The 25,246-nt window shown below is 52.2% G+C and overlaps 2 protein-coding genes across 3 annotated transcripts; both read left to right on the top strand.

Annotated features, from left to right (window-relative positions):
• The first annotated feature begins 2,192 nt into the window (after positions 1 to 2,192).
• Positions 2,193 to 8,455, top strand: Rabggta (Rab geranylgeranyltransferase subunit alpha). 2 transcript variants are annotated; one of them, XM_021650360.2, is made up of 17 exons: positions 2,193 to 2,272; positions 2,561 to 2,617; positions 2,752 to 2,862; positions 3,185 to 3,309; positions 3,461 to 3,648; positions 3,913 to 4,116; positions 4,634 to 4,717; positions 4,804 to 4,886; positions 4,983 to 5,084; positions 5,164 to 5,269; positions 5,374 to 5,425; positions 5,554 to 5,642; positions 5,738 to 5,826; positions 5,918 to 6,034; positions 6,975 to 7,088; positions 7,348 to 7,435; positions 8,239 to 8,455. In XM_021650360.2, the coding sequence occupies exons 2-17, from the start codon at positions 2,615 to 2,617 to the stop codon at positions 8,385 to 8,387; spliced, it is 1,704 nt and encodes a 567-aa protein (XP_021506035.2). In that variant the 5' UTR covers positions 2,193 to 2,272; positions 2,561 to 2,614; the 3' UTR covers positions 8,388 to 8,455. The 2 variants fall into 2 exon arrangements, with proteins under 2 accessions (XP_021506035.2, XP_021506033.2); XM_021650358.2 differs by having other exon boundaries at positions 2,205 to 2,411.
• Positions 8,456 to 11,447: 2,992 nt separating this feature from the next.
• Tgm1 (transglutaminase 1) lies at positions 11,448 to 24,629 on the top strand. The gene is made up of 15 exons (XM_021650361.2): positions 11,448 to 11,562; positions 12,183 to 12,506; positions 12,629 to 12,817; positions 13,685 to 13,933; positions 14,247 to 14,365; positions 14,666 to 14,773; positions 15,141 to 15,315; positions 15,683 to 15,821; positions 15,958 to 16,061; positions 18,378 to 18,466; positions 18,923 to 19,076; positions 19,180 to 19,461; positions 19,810 to 19,970; positions 20,293 to 20,429; positions 24,224 to 24,629. Exons 2-15 carry the CDS (start codon positions 12,188 to 12,190, stop codon positions 24,447 to 24,449), a joined length of 2,451 nt encoding a protein of 816 aa, XP_021506036.1. The 5' UTR covers positions 11,448 to 11,562; positions 12,183 to 12,187; the 3' UTR covers positions 24,450 to 24,629.
• The last annotated feature ends 617 nt before the right edge of the window (positions 24,630 to 25,246 follow it).

The raw sequence follows: 25,246 nt of genomic DNA on the forward strand, positions 1-25,246 counted from the left end.
CAGAATCGTGCCTGAGTCTTATCTGGCTACTTACTACATGGGTGGCCCTCAGCAAACTATTAATCTTTTTGGACCTCAGTTTCTTGCATGTTTGTCAGGAAATTAAAAATAATGACTATAACTCTATTATCCTTGCTATATTATCATTTACTAAGTATTTATTCAGTATAGTCATTATCAAAGCACTTCACATAGTTTATATTTAATATTAACCTCAACACAAGCATCCAGATAAAATTTTTCTTCTGTTACTGGGTTTTTTGAGACTATATAGCAGAAACTAACCTGAAACTCCTTTTCTAACCCAAGCTGGCCTCAAACTTGAGATTCTTCTCTCTCCCAAGTATTGGGGATACAGGTGTTCTCCAAGACAGCCAGCTTTTTTTCTTTTTCCCTGTCTCCCTACATAGCACAGGCCGGCTTCAAACTCAGAACCCTCCTTCCTCAGCCCCCAAGTGCTGGGATTAGAAGTGTGAGCTACTGTGTTAGGCTGAGGTATGTTTTTAATCACTCTGCTTCTGCCTCCACATGTGGTCCTCTGTGCATGTGTGTTCTCCTGTGTTCTCATGTTCTCATGCATAACATTTACAGAGCTCCCATCACAGTGCCGGGAGCAAAGATAACCAGTAACTTATGTATGTTTTCCCTGCTGGGACTAAAGTGCACAAGGCCAAGAAAAGCATCTTTTTTTTCCTCTGAAATATGTTAGAAGCCCTAGAAAAAGACTGGTTATATAGTGAGTGCTTTAAATATGTTTCCAGGGCACACAGATAAACTGATAGTAGAGGGGACATAGCTGGGATGAAGAACATTTCAACAGGCTTAGTGACAACCGGAATGGTGAGGATAATAAAAGGAGACTAAAAAGCAGTGAGAGAACAGTGTCATTCAGTACAACCATGAAAATAAAGCAAGCATTCAGGTAGGACAGACAAGACAGTGTCTTTTAGCTTTTATAGTTTGAAATATCTCTGGGACTTATAGGTGATACTAATTTTTCCCTTTTGTATTTTTTCTGGTTTTTTTGAGACAGGGTTTCTCTGTGTGGTCCTGGCTGTCCTAGGACTGGCTCTGTAAACCAGGCTGGCCTTGAACTCAGAGATCTGCTTGCTTCTGCCTCCCAAGTCCTGGAATTAAAAACATGAGCCACCACTACCCATATATAGTCAATTTAATTTTTTATTTTATTTTATTTTTGAGACAGGGTTTCTCTGTGTAGCCTTGGCTGTCCTGGAACTCATTCTGTAGACCAGGCTTGCCTTAAACTCACTGAAATCCACCTGCAATACTCATTTTTTTAAAAATTAGAAATCTCACTATTACCTAAACTGGCCTCTGGAACCTCCTGTGTCCACCCCTGAGAAGCACCACCACTGCCCCTGGATTTTGACTATGTCAATACATATATATATATATATATATACACACACATACATATAATTATTATTGTGATTATCATTATACTTGTGGACATCTGTGCTGGATTTGGGAGCCATCACCTTCTGGATAGTAACCATGAACGCGGATGAAATAAAAAACAGGAAGGAAGCTGGGAATTTGTGACAGTCAGGACTCGCGGTATCAGGTTGCTGGAGAAACTTCTTAAACTAGGCTGTGAGGGGACTCTAGCCAGCCTGAGCATGGCAAACATGGCTCTGGGAGGCCTTGCTCTTTTTCCCCATTCCCCCTGCCTTGCTAAAAACCGTTAGATTGCATTCCTAAAGCTACCCACCAAGGTCCATTCCCTTATTTGGCCACTTTCTCCTCCTGAGGCTGACCCCAAGGTCCAGCTATCAAAGTATTAAAAGTCCAGCAATCAAAAGTTTCCTTTGACTCACCTAATTAACATGCCTAATTAAAGATTAAACATCTCATCCTAACACGGGCTTTCCTCCTTTACTTTTATAAACCACTATTTTCCTATGGGCCACTTCTATTACCTTTCTATCCAGAGGTAATTCTTTGTCCCCTCTGGGCAAATAAAGCTTCTCTGTGCTGAGAACTTGGTCTTGGGGTGTCCCGAGCCTATACCAGTCCCTTCAGGCTGCAGTTTGTGGAAAGGCTAACGGGAAGAACCTTTTCACATTTCTCCAGTGGCTCACACACAAACACAGTTGGGCGCTAACAGAAACACATTGACACACACGCCGCTCCCTCGCCAGGCCTGCAGGGGGCGCAGCGCCCCGCCCTGACACGGCACGAAGCCGCTCTTGCCACACTGGGACTCGGTGGCAGCCGGAGTTGCAAGTCCTGGCACCTCCTCCCAGCTCAGGTGGGTTAGCCCGTGTAGGAGGGGGTGCAAGGATCTGCGGGGCGGGCGGACACTGCTTTCTCCCGGTGCAGTGTGTGCCTTGGCCCGGGCGGCCGAGGGGGCTTCGGAAAGATCTGTGTGAACCGAGGCCCAGGCTGTGGTGAGCGCCTCCTCCTTACCTCGCAGTACTAGCCGCAAGCCCCCTTCACACCCGGGAACCCTTAGCCTAGGCCCGCTGGAAGCTTCCGGGAAACACCTGGGGGCGGGGCTGTGTGGGCGGGGTTCCGTGATTGACATCTTTCTCCGCAGACTGAGCGGGCTACCTCTGGACCCCTCCCCTGTCCCCAACGCTGAGCCAACACCATGGTGAGAACCCTGAGCCCAGCCCCTTGCCCCTGCATGCCCATACCCTCACCCCACGTGGTTGTCGCGGTGGGGCTTCTGCAAGTCTGCTCTTGCAAGGCACCCTGCGTTCTTATCTCTCCTACTTATCCCTGTAGCACGGGCGCCTGAAGGTGAAGACGTCCGAAGAGCAGGCAGAAGCCAAAAGGCTAGAGCGGGAGCAGAAGCTAAAGCTCTACCAGTCAGCCACGCAAGCTGTCTTCCAGAAGGTGGGGCCTCTCAGAGTTAGCCCCAACCCCCAAGTTTAACACAGAGACCAAAATCTAGAGTCAGACTGCAGAGATCCTGTTGTTGCTGTGTTGCCTTGGGCGAGTCGCTGAAACTGTCTTCAGTTTGTCCGTCTGTAAGATGGACCTAAGAAATGCATAGCCTGCATAAGAATGTTGCAAAGATTTAACAACTCTTAGGCTGTATAAGGTTTTCTGTAGTACCTGTTGCATAGTGCCACCGTTGGGTGGTTCTGAGTTTATAATGTTTGGTCTAGAGCTGGGAAAATACTGTGGCCTCTGACCCTGTAACCTGTCTTCTCAGCGGCAGGCTGGGGAGCTGGACGAGTCAGTGCTAGAACTGACCAGCCAGATTCTTGGAGCCAACCCTGACTTTGCCACCCTCTGGAACTGTCGCCGAGAAGTGCTCCAGCAGCTGGAAACCCAGAAGTATGTCGTAGTTGAGGCCCCTGCCCTGGTCCTGCCTGGGTACAGTAGTGTTGGAGGAACAGCGTAGCCAAGGCCACCAGATGCAGGAAGCGAGCGAGAAGTTGAGTTTGGGTGTTGGAAGTCTCTAAGCTCCCTTTCTCTTGGTGTGCAGGTCCCCTGAGGAGTTGGATGCTCTTGTGAAGGCAGAGCTAGGCTTCCTAGAGAGCTGTCTGCGTGTGAATCCTAAGTCCTATGGCACCTGGCACCATCGCTGCTGGCTGCTAGGCCGCCTGCCTGAGCCCAACTGGGCCCAGGAGCTGGAGCTGTGTGCTCGCTTCCTGGAGGTCGATGAGCGGAACTGTACGTGATCACAGTCCTGTCCCCACAGACCTCATGTGCCCCATGCCCTCGTGCTGAGCCTCATTAAGGCTCAGAGTGGGGAGGGATACGCAGGATGGCATACCGGCATCCGCTGTGGTAGTGCTGAAGGGGATGGAGGAGGCAGCTGCAGCCTGTGGGGTTTGCATTGAGGTACCTGTAGGGCTCTCTGAGGGCATTCTGGGGGCCGTAGTGGAGTAGCTCTTTCCTGCTTCTGAGATAGGCTCCCTCCCTCACCTTCCCTAGTTCACTGCTGGGACTATCGGCGATTTGTAGCTGCCCAGGCTGCTGTGGCCCCTGCGGAGGAACTAGCCTTCACTGATAGCCTCATCACCCGGAACTTCTCCAACTATTCCTCCTGGCATTACCGCTCCTGCCTCTTGCCGCAGCTGCACCCCCAGCCAGACTCTGGCGCACAGGGCCGCCTTCCTGAAAACGTCCTGCTGAAAGGTAAGGAGGTGTAGAGCAGTGGTTCTCAACCTGTGGGTCCCAACCCTCTTGGGGATTGAATGACCCTGTCACAGGGGTTGCCTGTGACCATCAGAAGCATCAGCTGTTTACATTATGATTTGTAGCGGTAGTAAAATGACAGCTAGGACATAGCAACGAAAATAATTTTACGGTTGGGGGGTCACCACGACGTGAGGAACTGCATTAAGGGGTTGCAGCATTAGGAAGGTTGGGAACCACTGGCCTAGAGGATCCTGGGAAGGATTCTGCAGGACCTCTCTAGTCCTGATCCCTGTCCAACCCTGTTGTGAACCTGCCTTACTGAGCAACTGCTTCTCACTGGTCTTTGAGGCATCCATATCACTCAGTGCCTGGCTTCAAGGAGCTCAAGTATCTAATGGGAAAAATAAAACTGACACATGCACTTCCTGTGTACAAGTGAGACTTGGGGCTGTTGGAATGTCTAAGATCCTATCAGCATGCTGATTGAACCCCATGCCTCCCTGGCCCCCGGCAGAGCTGGAGTTGGTGCAAAATGCCTTCTTTACTGACCCAAATGATCAGAGCGCCTGGTTCTATCACCGCTGGCTCCTGGGCCGGGGTAAGCAGTGGGGAATGGGGCAAGATGCTTGAGACTTAGAAGGAAATAAAGGAGATTTAAGGCAAACCAAGGCCGTCTCTCCCCAGCGGAGCCTCGGGATGTTCTGCGCTGCCTGCATGTGAACAGGGAGGAGGCCTGCCTGTCAGTCTGCTTTTCTCGTCCCCTGATGGTGAGTCTTTCCTAAGAGCTCTTTCCTAAGAGCGTCGTGGGACTCTGAAGCTGTTGGAGCTAATGAGTCTTTGTCCCTCCCCTTCCCCCGTGGCAGGTGGGCTCCACAATGGGGACCTTGCTGCTCATGGTTGATGAGGCGCCTCTGAGTGTGGAGTGGAGGACTCCAGATGGCAGGAACCGGCCCAGCCATGTCTGGGTATCCTGATGGGGCAGGCTAGGGTGGGACAGTCAGGAAAGCAGTGAGGTGGCATATTTCCTTGACTCGGTGCTCTCAGCTCTGTGACCTGCCGGCTGCCTCTCTCAATGACCATTTGCCCCAGCACACATTTCGGGTCATCTGGACAGCAAGCAACGCCCAAAAGGAGTGTGTGCTTTTAAAAGGTGATGCTGTCTAAATCCCCACTCATCGCACCAGTTCCTCAGACTCCTCTCTCCTCTCCCCTCTCCCGATGGTGTCCCATCCAACTACTCGCCCTTTCCCTCAGGCCTCCAGGAGTGCTGGTGCAGAGACTCCGCCACTGATGAACAGCTTTTCAGGTGATGACACAGAGAGGGGCTGTAGACACTGTGCAGCATCGGGCAGGAGGCCTGGGTCCGGGGGAGGGAGGCTGGCTTGGAACCCTGGGCTTTGGGCAGCATGCCTTCCCCGACCTGCCCGCTCTCAGGTGTGAGCTGTCAGTGGAAAAGTCCACGGTGCTACAGTCTGAGCTTGAATCGTGTAAGGAGCTACAGGAGCTGGAGCCTGAGAATAAATGTGAGGACCTCCCCACCGAGAAAGCCTGTCCGTTCAAAGACCTCCTTGAACAGAGGGTCTCAAGAAGCTCTAAACATTCTCCGCCCTCTCCCCAGGGTGCCTGCTCACCATCATCCTGCTGATGCGGGCCTTGGACCCCCTCCTCTATGAGAAAGAAACCCTGCAGTACTTCAATACCCTCAAGGCAAGTTGGGTCTGGGGGGACACGCCAAGGGAGGCCCGGGGGCAACCGGAAGGCAGCTGACCCACGTACCTGCCTGCTTCTTCCCCACCAGGCTGTGGACCCGATGAGAGCGGCCTACTTGGATGACCTACGCAGCAAGTTCTTGCTGGAAAACAGTGTTCTCAAGATGGAGTACGCCGATGTCCGCGTGCTGCACCTCGCTCACAAGGTACAAGCTCCGCTTGTGCTCCTTCCCCGGGCCCCTGCCTGCTGCCTTCCCTGTGTACTTCACCCGTATCACAGGTGCCTTCCTAGACATGTCTTCCCCACCAGGTTGACTCCACCATCTTTCTTCTGGCCTGCTCCTTTGCTAAGTCTTGCTTTCTGTCAGTCGTTTGATCATCCTATTTGTTCCCTATATATAGCTCATGGTAAGGCCCTGGGTTCAATTCCTAGTACGGGGGGGGGGGCAGGGGGGAGAAGGACCTCTTGGTCACCATGCTGTGCATTCCTAGACTTCTCACACCGGATCAGGCCTCCCAAAACCTAAAGCCTAGTTTCTAGAGATTTCTGATAGCCTTCCAGGCTCTGCTTTCCTAGTCATCTTTTTGTTTTTGTTTTTTTTTTTTTTTTTTCTTTTTTATTATTATTTATTTATTTATTTTTATTTTATGTACATTGGTGTTTTGACTGTATGTATGTCTGTGTGAGGGTTTCGGATTCCCTGGAACATGGAGTTACAGAGAGTTGTGAGCTGCCATGTGGGTGCTGGGAATTGAACCTAGGTCCTCTGGAAGAGCAGCCCCAGTGCTCCTAACTGCTGAGCCACATCTCCAGCCCTTTCCTAGTCATCTTAACACATCAGTTTTACCTTATCCCTGCAGCCCACCACAGGCCCACTCCTACTTTTTCTGTTTGCAGCAGGACATGCCACTATCCTGTGTCCCTTCCATACTTGAGGTTTCCTGTCCCTCTCTGCTCTCACTAGCCACCCCTGTGTGACCCTGTCTGTCTGCCCCATGTCCCCAACATAGCATATACGCCTATAGTTCAGGCTGTATGTTTCCTACATGCTGCTAGCCTCTAATAAGGTCCATGCGGAACACAGAATAGGTGGCTAAAGATATCCCAGCTCTTGCTGAGTTTTTCACCCCTTCCCCTCCTCCCAGGATCTGACAGTACTCTGCCATCTGGAACAGCTACTCTTGGTCACTCATCTTGACCTGTCCCATAATCGTCTCCGAGCCTTGCCCCCAGCCCTGTCTGCTCTTCGATGTCTTGAGGTAAAGAGGTCATCCGTCCCTTTCTGTTTGGGGAGGGGCCCTTTTCCTCCTTCCTGCTCAGAAGTTTGCCTATGTTACAGTAATGTCCGGGACCTCCCGGCCCCTGTAGGTAGCTGTTTTCCCAGCCCACTCTACCACACAGTCTAGCCCTGTAAGCTTTTTCACCCACCTAAGCCGGGTACTCTGGGCTCCTCCCTGGCCTGTACCAGTCCCAGGCTGCCTGTTTGACCTTGTGCTTCCCCAACTCCCTGCTCCTCAGGTGCTGCAGGCCAACGATAATGCCCTAGAGAACGTGGACGGCGTGGCTAACCTTCCCCGGCTGCGGGAGCTGTTGCTATGCAATAACCGTATCCTTCCCTCAGTCAGCCTCGCAGACAGCTTGTAGGGCGAGGAGCGGACCACGAGACAAACCGCAGACACAGACAGGGTCATCTCAAGGCAGGGCAGGAAACAGGGCTCGGCCAGGGTGAGCTGAGGGGGAGATGGTAGCCTGGGGCTGTCAGTGACTGTTATTAACTTTTACTCTGGAGCTCTGTGGAGTGTCACTTCTGCAGCCCGAGTTCACAGACGGGCAACCTGGAGAGGTTCTTAGGAGCCACGGAGCGGTCTAGAAACTAGGGAGTTCCATATTTTCAAAAAATCTTGAACTCTTTGATCCCTCCTGAAAATGAGAGGTTAGAAGCCAGTGTGGTGGCACACGTCTGTAATCCCAGCACTCAGGAGGCAGAGATAAGTGGAGCTCTGAGTTTGAGGCCAGCCTGGTCTACAAAGTGAGTCCAGGACAGCCAAGGCTACACAGAGAGACCTTGTCTTGAAAAACCAAAAGCAACAACAACAAAAAACAAAGAAAAAAGAAAGTGAGAGGTTGGAGCACCTCTGACCCACATTTCCACTTGGAAGCCCCTTATAAATTCTAAGTGCCTCTTGACAGCCATCTCCACCCTTCCTTAGGATCCCACAAGGACCCGCTTCGCACAGCCCTCTCTTCAGCCGGACATTTACAACCTCTGCTAAGAACTTTATTTTCTCTGGGGAAGTGTGTAATCATCAGACATGCAGACAAACAGCAGTTTCTAGCTTTGGGGGTGTCCAGTAGCAGACACCAGGGTGGAGTAGAGCTGCTGAGCTTTCCTTGACTCTCCTGCCCAAGGCCTCCATCAGTCTGCAGCACTTCAGCCTCTTGCCTCCTGCCCCAGGCTGGTTCTCCTCAACCTGCAGGGCAACTCACTGTGCCAAGAAGAGGGCATCTTGGAGCGTTTGACTGAAATGCTGCCCTCCGTTAGCAGCATCCTCACCTAGGAGGCCCTGCCCTCACCCTTACCCTTTAACTTATTGGGACTGAATAAAGAATGAAGAGGCCCCTCTAAGCTGCCAAGCTACCATTACTGCTGCCATTTTGCTACTACCTCCATTACCACCACCCTGCATCTTGAAAAGAGGAAGGGAAGGGCCGTGGGGGGTCTGCTCTCCTGCTATTACCTCTGGAGAGCCAGAGCCTCAGTGTTCACGGCTGAAGTCAGGACTAGAACTGGATTTGAGTTCACCATCAGTTTTAGGCTGGTGCTGGGCCCAAGCTTGAGGCTAGGATAGGAATCAGGATCAGGTTCAGGTTTGGGCTGCGCTGCAAACAGCTGTCTCTAGCTGGACACCAAGGGGAACGTTTCTCCTGTGACTCTGCCACTTTCAGGCTCTGCCCTGACTCTTGTTTTATTCACATCTGAGTAGGCTCAGGACCTGACTGTTCTGGGAAGAATGGGGCACCTTGCCCCACCCTGTTAAGACAACAGTATTGGTCCCTGTGAATTACATTGTGTGGTTGCAAAGCCCTTGGGAAAACTTGATCCCATTTGATCCTCATACACTGTCACGGATGAGAGGAACTGAAGAAACTGCTGACTTGCCCTAGGTTGCCGAGCTCTGCATGCCGAAGCCAGAAACCAGACACCTTGCTTTAGTGTGTTAGCCTCTCTTTCTGTTTCGGTATCAATACAAAACTATTAAACATAGAGGAATTTTTAATCCGGCAACGTGGTTACTCTGGCTGGAATACAGACACACCTTAATTCCAGGAGACAGGCAAGCAGATCTCTTGAGTTCAAGGCCAGCCTGTTAGAAAGCAAGTTTCAGGTAAAGAAAAACTTAGGTCCAGGTGTAGTGGTACAGGCCTTTAATCCCAGCACCTAGGAGACAGAGGCATGCAGATCTCTGAGTTTGGTTAAGGCAATTTGGTGAACAATGAATTGAGAGGCAGTGCAGTAGAGTTTGTGGTGGTTCAGGTCGTGGAATTTAGAGGCACTTTTACAAGGAGAGTTCTCAGTTGAAGCTAGACACAGGTGAAGACAGAGCAAGCCAGAGAGTGAGAAAGAGCCAGAAGATTAGAACAGATTGCCAAGCAAAGTAATTCAGTCAGAAGCTGAGAGAAGCCAATTTTAATCAGCTTGGAGAGAAGTTTTGAGCCGGACAGTTGAGTTGAACCAGCCCGCCCGAGTTTAAAAAGAGCAAGAAAGGGTGAGCTTATTCAGCAGTAAGTCTCAGAGGCTGAAAATGTTCTAGGCCTAGATGAGGTTTTATGAAGGCTAGAAGCTTCCAGGGTTAGGCCCTGGTTAGCAGAAGGGGTTGGTAAGGAAAATAAAAGTTACTTTTACAATTAAACAGAAGCCTGGCCTCGACAACCCAAGGTACTGAGATGCAAGTCTGCTGAGATGCAGTCGTATCCCTTCCACTGTTCTGGCTTTGACTGCTGCAGGGAACAAGGCCTCCAGGGAGTGGCTCGGGGCTTAGGTCACTGAGTCAAACTTGGCATAGAGGGGAGAGGATGACTGGTTAAAACAAGAAGAGTGTAGCAAACCAGGCATTTTCCTGGCTCTCTGGATCTGCCCGGGCTCACCTGTGTTCCCTTACCCCACCCCTTGGAGCCCTGCCTCTTCTTGTATCCCAAGTGATACACAAACAATCTCACAGTGGAGCCCTCTGGCTGACCTGCCACATACTTTCCTTGAATTTTGATTTCCATTCGTGTGTACTGAGGGTGTTGGAAATGGCACAAATCCTGTGCTAGGTTCCTGGGTTTGCTAGCTGAACAGGGAAAAACATACGTGATGGTTGAGCTGTTGGCTTTCTTCTGTAATCCCAGCACTTGGGGGGCTCAAGATCTGCCTGGGCTATATGTGAGACCACTTCAAAACAAACCAGAACCGTCAGTGTGTGTGGAGATTGCAGCGTTGGATACATTCCAAACAGACTGTTACCAAGTCTGTTCTTTGTGTCTTTTTTGCCAACCCTGTTTCACTGTCTTTGATGGTGGCCTGTAGGAAGAGCTGGAATACCAGCAGGATGGAGTGAAGAGGTTCTGGCTAGTGTTGCCAAGGGCAGGACCCAAGGAGAGCCACCCTAAAGATACCTGGCTCCTCTCTGCCTTGGGGCTGTTTTAATGACATCTCTGAGGCTCCTCCCAAGCCGGAGCTGGAGTTAGGAAGCACAGAAGGGTTTCTGGAGCCGGTTGGTCTGGATTCTCAAGAATTCCAGACTGGAAATGAGGGGAAATGCTCACCTCCAGCTGACAAGACACTCGGTAAAAGAAGGGAATACCAGGTAGCCTGAGGAGGAGGCCTGGAGTCCACCCAGGCCTGAATGCAAAGACCTAAGCCTTCCTTAAACTGCCAAACTGGGGTGGGGGGAGACATTGTTTTTTTTTCCCCCCTTGGGTCACCCCCCCCCACACACACACACAGTCTCAGTCTTAGGAGATGGAAGAAACTGAAGCAGCTGGATGGAGAGAGACAGATGGGGGTGAGAAGACCTGGTAGAGCTGGCTGGTCAGGGACTGGCAGGTGGAGCCAGTCTGAGGGCCTGGCTGCTGATGTCATCCGTCTGCAGCCTGAGGTACTGGGACCTTCCTGGGCCGGCGGAGTTCCAGGCCCAGGGACCAGTTTCACAAGGCCAAGCTTGGTGGGTGCTACAAGAGAGCTTGAAAGATGGGGATGGCTATGAAAGCAAAAGTAGGCATCTCCAGCTTGGAAACAAATCTGCACCACAGGGCTGTGAGTGGAAGAGGATCCTTGTCTGTTTCTCTCTGAACACCCAGCTTGGCAAGAATCAAGTGGGTGTGGGGTCTATCACCGAAAGCCTTCCATTTTCACCTCAGCCCCAGATCTGACAGATTTGACCTGGACCCCTTCCCTAGCATGATCTCAATTCCTAGAAAGGAGAATGTGGGTGGAGCCAGTCCTTCCCGCCCCTGGTTGAGGACAGCCCCCAGAGACTGGCCTCTTGACCGAGAAGAGGTGAAGCAACCAGCTTCCCCCTTTCCCAGAAGCTCAGCCCCGCCCACCCTCCCCTCATAAACCATTTACCCGGCCCGCCCTACACCTTCCACTCGCGTGGCTGCGTCCAGCCTGTTGGTCCCGTCCCATACGCCCTGACCTGCTCCACCCGGGCCCGGGACCCAGGGTGCCATCACCAACACCGCTGCCAGGTGAGAGGCTCCAGCGCCTACCTCAGTGGTGAGCCACAGCGGGTCCTTCCCTGTCGAGGGACTCAGCCTAAGCTCAGAAAGGAACGCTCTCCAGGGCATACCTGCTGTGGGCTGACACCCGGTTTCCCTGGGGCCAATCTCTGCCTGAAGTTTGCCCTGACGTGAGGAATGTGGGGACCCTGCCCACCCCGTACCTGCCTGTCTATATGGGAAGAACTCTGTTCAGAAATGGTCCTAGAGGCTGGGTCTCTAAACGGAGGAGCCAGCAGCTGGAGGGGCCTACGGCGGCGTTTGTGGGTTGGGGCTGTAATTGGTGCTCTCTCGGGGAACGGGGCATTTCCTCAGATAGATCCTCGCGGGTTTCTCCACTGGACATGTTTTGGGATGTGATTTGAGTTTTTATGGCAAGGTGAAGAGAAGGTTTTTCTCTGCAGTGTGGAGTGCTTTTCCTGAGTGACTGGACGGGGTCTTTGGGGCATCTCAGGGTTAGGTTGAGATGATGTCAGTCACCTACCTGGTACCGAACCGGTATCTCTGGATAGAGTTTCTGGGAGGGTGGGATGGGTATCCCAGGCACAGCAGCTCCGGGTTGGCAAGCATCCTCTGCCTCCTCTTCACAGGCACAATGGACGGTCCTCGCTCAGACGTGGGCCGCTGGCGTGGGAACCCCTGGCAGCCCCCGACCACGCCGTCGCCAGAGCCCGAGCCCGAGCCCGACAGACGCTCGCGCTCCCGACGAGGAGGAGCGCGTTCCTTCTGGGCTCGCTGCTGTGGCTGCTGCTCCTGTGGGAACAGAGCTGATGATGACTGGGGGCCGGAACCTTCCGGGTCCAGAAGCCGAGGGTCCAGCTCTCGCGGCGACCGAAGATCCGACTCTCGGGGTGGCCGAAGACCCGAGTCTCGGGGCAGCAATGTAAATGCAGCTGGAGACGGCACCATCCGAGGTGAGGCTGTCCACCTTAGCCTAGAGCTGGACAACCCTTACGGGGCCTGAGATGCATCCTGGCATCTCGGGAGGTCTGTGTTCCTTGCGGACTTTTCACTGACTGGGGATATGGCTTTACAGAGGGAATGCTGGTTGTGACTGGCGTGGATCTGCTGTGCTCGCGCTCAGACCAGAACCGCCGAGAGCACCACACAGATGAGTTTGAGTATGACGATCTGATCGTGCGCCGTGGGCAGCCCTTCCACATAATCCTTTTCCTGAACAGAGAGTACGAGTCCTCTGATCGCATTGCTCTTGAGCTTCTCATCGGTGAGTGGGGCCTGGAATGAGAAGGGTAAAGGCCCCGGACTTGTTGGAGGAATAGCTGGTATTAGGTTAGAGAGGTCCTTAGGCTCCTCCCTGGCACACCTCCCCTCTGCCAAGAGAGGCAGGTGCATGCTGACTTTCCTCAAGCCTCCGCGGGCATCTGTGTCATGGCGCTTCCTGCCAGGACTGGCCTCTGTGTCTCCTTCGGCAGTTTTGACTGTGTGCGCCCTTCTTTCTGGGCCTTGCTTGTTCATTCCTCTAGCCCCCATGTGTGTGTCTCTCTCTGCCTCTCCATCACATGGCCCAAGGCAGGGGCCTCCCTCACAGTGATGCTTGGTGGCCGTTGACTGTCCAGGCCGGTGATTATGCAGTTGCTGGGGGCGGGTGACTCTTCTCACCCTTTGATTACAACCCAGCCATGCACACCCCAGCCTCTAATTTCCCAGGTACCCCTACCACCTCCAGAAATGCTCTGGGCTCTAGAAGCTGCCATCCCAGGGAGCAGGCCACACTGCACTTTGCTATCTGGAACGTTCTTTCCTCTGGACTTAGCTCTCCTTCAGTCAGTCCTGTAGGACAGTGAGATAGTCAGTGGGTGACAATGGCCCAGTATCCCCTCCCTACTTGAGTTCATTGTCAGGGGAAACAGGTTTGGGATGTTGAACTGGGACTCTGCCCTGACATGCGGGAGAGCATGGGGCGGCCACCAAGCTTCTCTGAGGAAGATTGTCACAGACTGATGTGGTAACCCCACTTAGGGACATGTAAATTGGCTCATAGACATTTTGGGTGAGGCTGAATGAAGTGTAGTGTCTCGCCTAGGTCCGGAGCAACTCTCTCACCGCTGAATCGCTAATCTTGTTGCTCTAGGGAACAACCCCGAGGTCGGCAAGGGTACCCACGTGATCATCCCCGTGGGCAAGGGGGGCAGTGATGGCTGGAAGGCCCAAGTGACCAAGACCAGTGGACACAACCTAAACCTAAGAGTCCATACCTCCCCTAATGCCATCATCGGCAAATTTCAATTCACCGTCCGCACGCGTTCAGAAGCTGGCGAGTTCCAGCTGCCCTTTGATCCCCGTAATGAGATCTACATTCTCTTCAACCCCTGGTGCCCAGGTAAGCCGGCAGGGGTCAAGAGCAGAGGGTGAGTGAGTCAAGCCTTGCTCTCCTGAGACCCAGGGGGGTGTCTAGACATCTGGTCGTAGGAACAGACGCCCTCCCGTTGCCCAAGAGAGGAGACTCACTCACTCCGATGATGAAGGGCCCTGGCTACAGCCAACCCTCTTTCTCCCGTCTTTCCTCAGAGCCAGGCTAAAAGCATCCCCCACCTCCATTTTCTTCTCTGTCTCTGAGTTCTGCAGACCTGGTTGGGGAGGTAGGGCCCGTGGAGAAGATAGAGCACATTTTCTATTTGCTTCCGGGGCTACAGAAGACATAGTGTATGTGCACCATGAGGACTGGAGACAGGAATATGTGCTCAATGAGTCTGGAAGAATCTACTACGGGACAGAAGCACAGATCGGCGAACGCACCTGGAATTATGGCCAGGTATGGCAGGCTCGCGCTCGCTCTCTCTCTGTCTCTCTCTTTCTCTCTGTCTCTCTCTTCTTTTTTTTTTTTTAATTTTTGACACAGGGTTTCTCTGTGTATCTGTGGCTGTCCTGGAACTCACTCTGTAGACGAGGCTGGCCTGACTCCTGAACGCTGGGATTACGGGCATACACCACCACACACCACCACTGGTCTTGGGCACTCAAGGGACATAGAAGTGAGGGACGTGGTGGACTGAGCAGGTGGTTTGAGCATCACTTGAGGAGCTGAGGTCCCCTCTGCCCTCCTTCCTTCCAGTTTGACCATGGAGTGCTGGATGCCTGCCTGTACATTCTAGATCGAAGAGGGATGCCATATGGAGGCCGAGGGGACCCAGTCAGTGTCTCTCGGGTTGTCTCTGCCATGGTGAGCACCCCTATATCTCTAAGACCTATCTGTGTCTTCGGCCCTCCCCTTTATGGATTTTCTGTCCCCGTCCCTGAAAAGCGTGTTGAGGGAAAGGGGTTTCACCCCTCTTTGTCTCTCCCCTGCCTGTACCCAACCCCGCCTTTCACGGTTTCTGTCCCAACTCCTTTGGAACGCAGGACCAAACCCCAAACTTGGCACACCCGGTATTCACATTCCAGTGTCACAGCAAAGGGTGGGGGGGTAGAGGGGTTGGGGGAGGGGCGCGCTGATGTCTAGTTCTTAATGTTGCTGTTAGAGGCTGGGGAATCCAGGAGATCCTGAGCACCTCCCCGAGTCCAGCCACACCCTGTCTTTTCCTGGGCAGGTGAACTCCCTGGATGACAATGGAGTTCTGATTGGGAACTGGACTGGGGATTACTCTCGAGGCACCAACCCCTCAGCGTGGGTGGGCAGCGTGGAGATCCTGCTTAGCTACCTCCGAACCGGCTACTCCGTCCCCTACGGCCAGTGCTGGGTCTTTGCTGGTGTGACCACCACAGGTAGTAAAGGGGAGAGGTCAGGACGAGCCTGGTCTCTAAGAAGGGAAGGGTTCTGTTTCTGCCCAGCCCAGCTGTGGCTACAGGAGAGGGTGCCACTAAGGGTGGATGATAGAATGGCCTTAATTATCATTAATTAGTGTTAACAACTGAGAGAGGCATAAGGGAGAGAAACAAGAGGCCAAAGTCAGGGCCAGGGCCAAGCAGGTGGCTTTGCAAACTGCTTTGCAGCCCAAAGGCCACCTGGGTTCCCTGACCCTAACTCTAGTGGGCCCTCCAAGCTTGGCAAACTCAGCCGCCCTTTTCTTCCTGCGGATGCCACACCTGCAGCCAACCTCTGCCCCAGCCCTTAACCCTGGCTCCTCCACAGTGCTACGATGCCTGGGCCTCGCTACCCGAACTGTTACCAACTTCAACTCTGCACACGACACGGACACATCCCTCACAATGGACATCTACTTTGATGAGAACATGAAGCCACTTGAGCATCTGAACCATGATTCTGTTTGGTGAGCACAGGGCGAGGGGTGGCCTGCCACGTGCCCTAAGGATCAGAGGTGTGCCTGCTGAGGCGTGGTAGAGATGGGAGACCGGGAGGACCTGAATGGGAACCTCAGGCCCAGAGCTCCCTCCATGCCCCTCCAGGAACTTCCATGTGTGGAACGACTGTTGGATGAAAAGGCCAGATCTGCCCTCAGGCTTTGATGGGTGGCAAGTTGTGGACGCCACACCTCAGGAGACCAGCAGTGGTAAGGCAGGCCTTGCTGGGACCCTATCAGGAACATCTCCAACTCCAGAGTGTTAGCCAAGACTTGGCTGGAGAGCCAAACCCTTTATCCCTGTAGGCCTTCACATGGACTTATCACCTGAACTACCGTGCAGGGGTTAGCTTATTTTCCTCTCTTCAGCTACTTGACTTAATTTTATTATTTTATAATTTATAATGATGGCTATACTGGGATGGTTCAAAAGTCAAGAGAAATTCAAGAATATTCAGTGAGAGATTTTCTTCCGATGATGAGCTTATTATTCTTACTTGCCTGTTTGGTTTTTTGTTTGTTTGTTTGTTTTCTATTTAGTTTGGTTTGGTTTTTTGAGACAGTGTTTCTCTGTGTGGCCCTGGCTGTCCTGAAATCACTCTGTACACCAGACTGTCCTTGAACTCAGAGACTCACCTGCCTCTGCCTCCTCAGTGCTTTTAAATCTATCTATCCCAGATGCAATTAATTAAAGGACATACAAAAAGTCATTTTTAGGGGATAGTTCCCACCACACACACACAAAAGAAGAAAAAATGTTATTAAGTAATAAATGAATACATGGAAGGGAAAAACAGTATAGAATTGAATTAAAAGTAAATTTCTATTTTTGGGGGGTTCCTACTCCAAAATCTGATCACCAGAATTTCCAACAATAGGATCTGGTGGTATGTATCTGTTTCTTCCCAGTCCTGGCTTTGAACCTGGGGCCTTCAGCATGCTCAGCATCCATTTTCTAATCTCTGCTGCAAAAGTACCCCTGGTGATTCTTCAGGTCACCCATGCTTGGGACCCACTCCATGCCCATGGGACACATGGTAAACGGTGGCTCTTGGAGGTAGAAAGACTTTGTCTGCGTCTCCAGCAGAATGAATCCTCCATCCCTTCCTTTCCGTTTCCCTGTTCACTGCATTCATGCGCGGTGTAGGGAAATCTGGCCTCAGACAGATTTGAAAAAAACAGCTCTGTAACCCTGCCCTCAGACATGGCCTAGGGTGACATGAGCTGGGGGCTGCTCGGCACTTCTCTGCACGCGTGTACAGGTACAGAGAAGTGAGACCTGCTGTCTTCCCTGCCCTCACACACCTTCTCCCCCTGTGGCTCAGGTGCTACCTCCAGGCCTGTTCCCGACAGCTGCTTCCTTCTCCCCTCCACCTTCCTAGAATCAGATGGCCTTGGCCCAGCTTACGTTCTTCTGGCTATTTCCCAGACACCTCCCTGTCAATCCATCTATGTAAAAGGTGTCCTGGGTTGCATAACCAGCAACTCTTGCATGTGCTAGGAGACTTGAACTCTGGTCTGACTCTAAGAAGTAATGGGGGTAGGTGTCAGGCAGGGGCTCCGGACTCGATGGATGTCTAGGGCCTGAGTCTACCACTCTTACTTTTTAGATGAGTGACATTAGTAAGAAAGTACCTTACACTTCTGTGTGTTATATTCTTGAATAGAATGGTGTGTGTGTGTGTGTGTGTGTGTGTGTGTGTATGTGCTATGATGTGGTATAGTTGGGAGGATTAAATGGACAATGTTTATCAAAAAGGACTAGAAGTGCTGGGCAGTGGCCCACACCTTTAATCCCAGCATTCAGGAGGCAGAGGCAGGCAGATCTCTGCGAGTTCGAGGCCACAGAGACCTACAGAGTTAGTTCCATGACAGCCAGGGCTGCACAGAGAAACCCTGTCTTGAAAAAGAAAAAAGAAAAAAGAAGTTCTAGTGGTATGCCTACAACATTATAGCTGCTCAGTAAGTAGGAGCCTTTTCTAGCTGTCTTATAAGATCCTGGCATCCACCCCCCTGGCTGAGCCTGTTTCCCCATCGGTAAAAGGAGGCCAGAGCATTAGGTGTTGAGATTCTTTCCTGTTGGACAGCCCGCACTTCCTGTTTACACTTTCTGTCCCAGCTAGCCCACTTCAGCCAGCCCTCCTGCCTATAAGGACAGTCTCTTCTTGCCCACCACCCTTTTCACTTCCCAAGAGATCAGAGCGTGCTGCAAAGCTGAGGTATTTCTGCAATAGGGATGGTGGCACCACTGCTCTCTGAGCCAGCCAGAACCATTACAGGCCCTGGACTGACTGTGAGGAAAGATTAGGGGAGGGTGTCCTGTCTCTGAGAATCAGGCCCAGTGCAGCCAGCCAGCGCTGAGAATGTGCTGACAACCTGGCTGTGGAGCCAGGCCGTCCACAGGCCCCTCCTACTCCCGCCATGCCTTCTGGGTGGGTGCTGTGGGAGCCTGTGTGGCCTCTGACCAGAGTCCAGGGTCAAGCCCCCCTTGACCGCCTTAGGCACATCACCTGACTCACTTCCTAGGTATCTTCTGCTGTGGCCCCTGCTCCGTGGAGTCCATCAAGAATGGCTTAGTCTACATGAAGTATGACACACCCTTCATTTTTGCTGAGGTGAGGGCTGGGCTCCAGGTGCCTCCTTCAGCAAACAGTCTGCAGTGACCAGAGCCCCGGCTTCAGTCCTGAGCCCTCTGGTCCTGACTTCACCGCTGACTGATCAGCTGTGTAACCTTGGGCAAGTCACTCATTCTAGAGTCTTAGTTTCCGCAACTGTAAAAAGGAGATAATAATGGCTGCCTTGCTTCCTGTACTCAGGATCAAAAGGGATAATGGATATGGGGCTGCTTCATGAGTTGTAAAGCAAGCGAATAAGCATAAAGAATTACTGTTATTAATGCTGAAATGGGCTACAAGGGGCCTCCTAGACGAGCTTCTTCCGCGCTCGCTCGGTGACTACTCTCCCAGTTGGCCCTGCCGACAGCCCCTGCAGTCGAGGGAAGGAAGGGCAGTCAAGCCAGTCAAGCCCATCCTCCCGGTGTGTTCAACCCTGCTATTCTTCGCTCACCACAGGTGAACAGTGATAAAGTGTACTGGCAGCGACAGGATGACGGCAGCTTCAAGATCGTGTATGTGGAGGAGAAAGCCATCGGCACCCTCATCGTAACGAAGGCAATCGGCTCCACCATGAGAGAGGACATCACCCACACCTATAAGCACCCAGAAGGTAACATTCTCCCAGCCCAGCTGGCCCCAGGCTGGGGGGTTCCGCAGAGAGCATTTGCCTACCCCAGCCGGAGCTCAGACTCACCTTTGACCTCTACCCTCAGGCTCAGAAGCTGAGCGGAAGGCTGTGGAAAGAGCTGCTGCCCATGGCAGCAAACCTAACGTGTATGCCACCCGGGACTCTGCTGAGGATGTGGCCATGCAGGTGGAGGCACAGGACGCCGTGATGGGACAGGATCTGGCAGTCTCCGTGGTGCTGACCAATCGCGGCAGTAGCCGACGCACTGTGAAGCTGCACCTCTACCTCTCTGTCACCTTCTACACTGGTGTCACTGGGCCTACCTTCAAGGAGACCAAGAAGGAAGTGACACTAGCCCCGGGAGCCTGTAAGTGTGCCTATCCCAGTCTTGCCCCAAGATGGTACTCCCTCCCCCTAGATGGTGCTCCCTCTCACCTCTGCCCTTAAATAGTGCCCCTAGGTGGTACTCCCGCTCCAGCCAAGTCCCTAGGTGGTGCTCCCTCCGTTGCTCTGCTCTGCCCTCGTCAGCCCGGCCCTCCTCAGATGGTGCTCCCTCCCTAGCCCTGCCCTTAGCTGGTGCTCCCTCCCCAGCCCTGCCCCTGAGTGTTCAAGCACCATGGCTCAGGACGTGGAGGCCCTACAGCATTGGGGAACACTTCTGGGGAGGCCATATCTGAGGAAGAAGGCCTTTGATTGCCATGCATTCTCTTCCCAGCGAACTCCGTGACCATGCCTGTGGCCTACAAGGAATACAAGCCCCACCTTGTGGACCAGGGAGCGATGCTGCTCAACGTCTCAGGCCACGTCAAGGAGAGTGGGCAGGTACTAGCCAAGCAGCACACCTTCCGTCTGCGCACCCCCGACCTCTCTCTCACGGTGAGTACAGCTTCCTGGGACTCAAGGGGTGGATAGGGAGCAGGGAGCTGAGGCTAAGGAAAATCATGGGCAAGGGAAAAGCACTAAGCCTGAAACAAGTTAACCCTGGTGAGCCTTCTAGAAGGCCCAATTCTGTGGCAGCCACAAATTGTAGAATGGGTAGAAGTTTCCTCCCTGGTTTTTGAGGTGGCTTCTCAGAGGGACAGAAATGTGGGACCTGGCCAGATTTTGAGTCTAACACATTTCTTCCTTGGGTACAAAGTATAGGCCCTACATGTCTGGCCAGGGTCTCTGATCAGGGATGGGTCTCTGTTTCCCTCAGTTACTGGGAGGAGCAGTAGTTGGCCAGGAATGTGAAGTACAGATCGTGTTCAAGAATCCCCTGCCCATCACCCTCACCAACGTCGTCTTCCGGCTCGAAGGTTCTGGGTTACAGAGACCCAAGGTCCTCAATGTTGGGTGAGTCTGACTTCTCTAACTCTGCTGCCACCACCTCTTTTACCCAGGCTGCCCCAAGCCTCAGTTTTACTTTTCGTTTTGGTCAGGACCCCACAGAGCAGTCTGGGGCCAGCTGGCAGTCTCAGTAACTCAGGCCAGGTCAGCCCAGCCAGGGCTCAAGGCTTGCTGAGAGCCTCAAGTTGCACTGTGTCCCTGCCCTGCCTCACCTTTTAATTAGGGCACTGAAACTCGAATGGAAATCATTAGTAGCCCATCCCTGACATTTGCCAAATATAGAAGTGTTGACCATGCACTTTCAGGAATAGTATCTCACTTGGAGATCATACAGGCCCTTTAAAGTACGTGAGAGATTATCACATAATTAAAAGGGGAGCTACAGAACTCTAAAGACTTAGGTTGCAGCCCCTGGCCCCCTGCTCCTGCCTGAGGCTCCTTGGCCTGCTGCCAAGGCTAACCTTCGTGGGCTCCCTTGTGCAGTGGAGATAACAAAGCCCCTGGGTTGTTTAATCCAGCCTGTGGTATAGTCAGTCAGTCTCCACTACTAGCCAGCTTTTAACTGTTGCCATCATCACCCTCACCTTGGGAATGGGAACGCTAGTGGCCTCATCTCACCGCTCACCAGGGCAAGCCTTTCCCCCTCCACATCACAAACCACCTAGGGACTCTGTTTGCTCCATGGTCTGCACATTGAGAACTGGGCAGCAGCTCTGAGAGGGAACCGAGTCCTGTTTCTCAGGCCCCAGGTAGCTTGACTCTGATTTCCAGTGGACGAGGTTCTGGCCCAGTGAGGGCACACAGCACTTCTGTTCCTCTGGCTGTTGGTGTCATCTGTCCCTCTTGCTCTGGAAAAGCATGGAGGGAAAGAGCAGGCAGAGGACCTTTTAAACCAGCTCTCTTGTGACGGGAGTGGGTGTCTTTTTCTAAGAAAGGGCTGTGAGAGGGCTGGGGTAGAGGACCCTAGCCTACCTTTCTGCTCGTATCTTATGCTGGTAGCCACTACTTTTGTTATCAGGCCAAAGATGAATTTACTGTCTTGTTCTTTGGCCTAGCCTGTGGCATGGGGGCTGTGATATCACAAAGCAGCACAAAATACACCCTACGAGGAAGGGTGTCTCTAGCAGCTCAGATGACAGGGTGGAAGATGGGCCCTGGGACATCACTCAGCTGCATTCACACCACAGTGGAAGGAGTCCTCTGTCTTAGGCTCCCTAGAGGCACGTACCCTTGCCAGGCTCACTCGCTCTTGGGCTGCTCCCACTAGAAAGACAGTAGCCCATCCCTGACATTTGCCAAATACAGAAGTGTTGACCATGCTCACTGCTAGGAGAGCTGGCCTCTTTCTTGAGTGCATGGCTTACGTAGTCTCTATCCTGCCCCCATCATCTTACTTGGGGGCTCCGGTACAAGAACTGGACAATGCCAGATCTGGCTTGCCTCCCTTGAGCACTCGGCTGCTTCTTGGTTGCTATGGTTTTGGACCTGGGTCTCCAGGACGGTCGGTAGCCTCAACGGGACACATCAGATTCCAAGGTGGGTGTTACTTTGCCTCTCATTTACACATCAAAGGCTGTGGTATGGAACCCAATTATGCCACAAGGTATGCCACCCAGCCTGGTGACTGGCCACTCAATAAACATTCCAGGACTCACTCCTCAGGTTGACTGTGTCACCGGGGAGGCTGGAAGCTCTTCTTGGGAATCTCCCCTAGAACCGGAATCACGCTCTGTAAATCTTTAGTGGCCTGTATCTCTTCTTGAAAGGTGGGTTCAACTTTGGAGAAAAGGCTGAAGCCATTTAGAGTTAAGATTAATTACCAAGGAAAGCAAATAACAAATAAATGTCTGTGCCATTTAGAAATTCTGCATGCCACAAAGGAGGCATAGGTGTATGTACCTGCTTATGAGGGATGGAGAGGGATGGGGCAGGAGAGGGAAAGCAGGAGGAGGAAAGCAAGATCTGGGATACTTTCATCCCAGCTTTAGCGGCTGACTTGCTCTCAGCTTAAACTCAGAAACAGAGGTGTGACAAGGGCCTCACTAGGGCTATAAAAATGAGTCCAGGGAAGATTTTTGACATTTCTACCTGGAAGCTAGATAGCAGGGTTTCGGGGGGGGGGAGGGGGAATGGAACTAATGTCAGTGGTTGTAATATAAAGGTTATATAAAGGTTATATAAAGGTTAACTTCTGAACTATTACGTCTCAATTCCAGTGGACTTTTGAAGGCTATTGTAAGGCTAAGCAACTTTTAACCTTCCGTCTATAGATGGAAACCATCTGACCCGTGTCATTGCACTTTGCACACATTTCGGGCTTATGAACCAAAAAGTGAGGACCAAAGAAATAAGCTGTCTTAAGGCACACAGCTATCTAGTAGACCACTGGTCCAGGGAAACCTCAGAAGCAGCCTCCAAGCTGAGTGCTTTGCCCCAAGGAATGCTGTCTCACTCCCTTGGCAGACTACTGCGTAGGGCCTAGTGCCAAAAAGGAGCCCCAAGACGAGCTTGGGTTGGATTGGGGTCGGAAGTACAGCTTCCGACAACCGGGGGATGGAGATATTCCAACAGGCGTGAATAGACTCCATATAAATGTAACCATGTATACTTAAAATGCAAATGCAGTGTGTCAGGTAGGATGTTAAGTCCCTGTAATTGTAGTACTTGAGGCAGAGACTTGATAGTTGAAAAATCCAAGGCCAGGCTCAGCTACATAGTAAATCTGAGACTAGTCTGGGCTACATGAGACCCTCCCCAATAAGTAAGAGTAAAGTTTGTAGGCAGAAGGAAGAGCCTAGAAAAAGGAAAGATTCATCTTTTTGGGAACAGGAGGTACTCAGGGGGCCCTTGCTGAGTCAGTGGTGGGAGCTAGGACTTGGGGAAAGAGCAGGGATGAAGCTGGCAGAGCTAGGAGCTCAGGGCAGGCATGGCCAACAAACACTGCAGAGCGTGATGGAAGTGAGTGTGAGCAAGGAGGGATCCTCGGTGGGGCTGGTCCCGGGAGGAATGGTGGGGGTGAGGCAGCTGTGCCGGGGTGGCAGCTGAGTCACAGTGAGCCTGTATGTCAGGTTAGGGAGTTGACTTCTCTTTCAGTAAGTGCCAGGGATGCCCAGCCCCTGAGGGATTTAGTTCCCTTCCCAGTCATGAGCAGGCTAGGGGAAAGGTGAGATGGCCAGTGAGTCCGGGGAAACCCTGATTCCCAGAGGTGGTCTGGGAATAGATTTTCAGAGCTCACTGAGGAAAAAAAGGCACGGGTGTTTGACACAGAGATACACACGTGTCATTTTTTAGAATGCCAGTTGTCCATGCTTGAGACAACCTTTTTTTTTTTTTCTGGATAACATCCCACTGTCAATTCAGTACGTGAAGCTGTCCCTTCTCTGTGGAGGACAAGTGTGGCAGATTTCTTTAGCTTGCTCTTCTGGCATTGGAGATCCCTGTTGGGCCTTCAGGTCTTGCTCTAGAATGCTGGGGGGCAGGGGCAGTGGGAAGGAAAGCAGGTGAGAATGCTGTCTGTGGAGCTGCCAGCAGTCTCTGTCCAGGTGCAAGCAGGAAGGGAGGAGGCTAGGTGTTGGGGAGATTTTTAGCGCAGGCAGCTGGGTGTGGAGGTGCCGTGGGTTTGTGTGGAGGTGGCCTGGGGTGGAGGCTCTGCCTCAGTTGTGGGTGTAGATTCCAGCTGAACCCAGAAATGCCTGGATGACTCCACCTCCCGTGCTTCCTTCCTGGCCGCCCCGAATCTGTCTTTGCTTTTGACTTTAACCCTCAGTTACTCAAGGCTCACGCTACTGTCTCCTCTACAGGGACATCGGGGGTAATGAGACAGTCACGTTGCGCCAGACATTTGTGCCTGTGCGGCCAGGCCCCCGCCAGCTCATTGCCAGCTTGGACAGCCCACAGCTCTCCCAAGTACATGGTGTCATCCAAGTGGACGTGGCCCCAGCCTCTGGAGGCGGGGGTTTCTCAGATGCTGGAGGTGACAGCGGCTCCGGGGAGAACATACCTATGGCCTATCGAGGCGGAGCTTAGTCCTGCACCAGGAGCAATGGGACTGGAGTCAGAAAAACAAGGACATTGCCCCAGCATGGGGGCCCACCAAAAAGTAGCTCCCCAGGCTCAGGCAGGAAGGCTGGGACCCTGGGGAGGCAGTCGGTCTTCACCTGTGCTGGTAATTAATAAACTGTTTGGTTTTTTGTTGTTTTTTTTAAATGAAGATGCTGTTTAGTATACTGTCAACCTAGGCCAAGAGTCACACTGGGCTGGAGATTTATATGGCATATCTTAAGGCCCTGGTTCTGAGAACTGTGGCTGGAAGGTAACAGTGCCATCTCAGCCACACTCGAGATAAAGCTTGCTTAGTTTCATGGCCTCCACACCTAGTCCTAACTGTATTTTCAAATAGTCTTGTCGAAATTGGGCCTGATAGCACAGGCTTGTGATCCCAGTTCCTTGGGAATTAGGAGGATCTAAAGTTTAAACCTGAGTTACACAGTGGCTTCAAGGTCAGCCTGGCTAATGTAGGGAAACCCTGTCTTAAAATCAAAAGTGAAAAGAACACTGGGACTACAGCTCAAGGATATAGGCTCAGCGTTTGCCTTGTATAGTTACGCACCTGACCCAAGGCCTTTGTGCTAGAAAAAAAAAATTATCGTGAAGAATTTTTAATAGAAGAAATTATGTTCAGTGTTTGAAGTCAGCAGACATAATAGGACCAGCAAGGTAAGTCTGTAGATAGAGATGCTGTTACCAAGACTGACAACCTAAATTTAATCTCCAGGACCCACCCAGTAGAAGAGGGAGCCAGTTATGGGTCCCACAAGTGGCCC

This window comes from Meriones unguiculatus, chromosome 9, assembly GCF_030254825.1.
Source record: "Meriones unguiculatus strain TT.TT164.6M chromosome 9, Bangor_MerUng_6.1, whole genome shotgun sequence".
In the NCBI taxonomy this organism is placed as follows: Eukaryota; Metazoa; Chordata; class Mammalia; order Rodentia; family Muridae; genus Meriones; species Meriones unguiculatus.

Excerpts from the sequence above, each read along its gene's own strand:
- Tgm1 (XM_021650361.2), top strand. The coding sequence starts at position 12,188 with ATGGACGGTCCTCGCTCAGACGTGGGCCGCTGGCGTGGGAACCCCTGG. Across the intron at positions 13,934-14,246 it reads CTTCAACCCCTGGTGCCCAG|AAGACATAGTGTATGTGCAC; the intron begins GTAAGCCGGCAG and ends CCGGGGCTACAG. Across the intron at positions 18,467-18,922 it reads CACCCTTCATTTTTGCTGAG|GTGAACAGTGATAAAGTGTA; the intron begins GTGAGGGCTGGG and ends CGCTCACCACAG.
- Rabggta (XM_021650360.2), top strand. Across the intron at positions 2,863-3,184 it reads CGCAAGCTGTCTTCCAGAAG|CGGCAGGCTGGGGAGCTGGA; the intron begins GTGGGGCCTCTC and ends CTGTCTTCTCAG. Across the intron at positions 4,887-4,982 it reads GCTTTTCTCGTCCCCTGATG|GTGGGCTCCACAATGGGGAC; the intron begins GTGAGTCTTTCC and ends CCCCCGTGGCAG.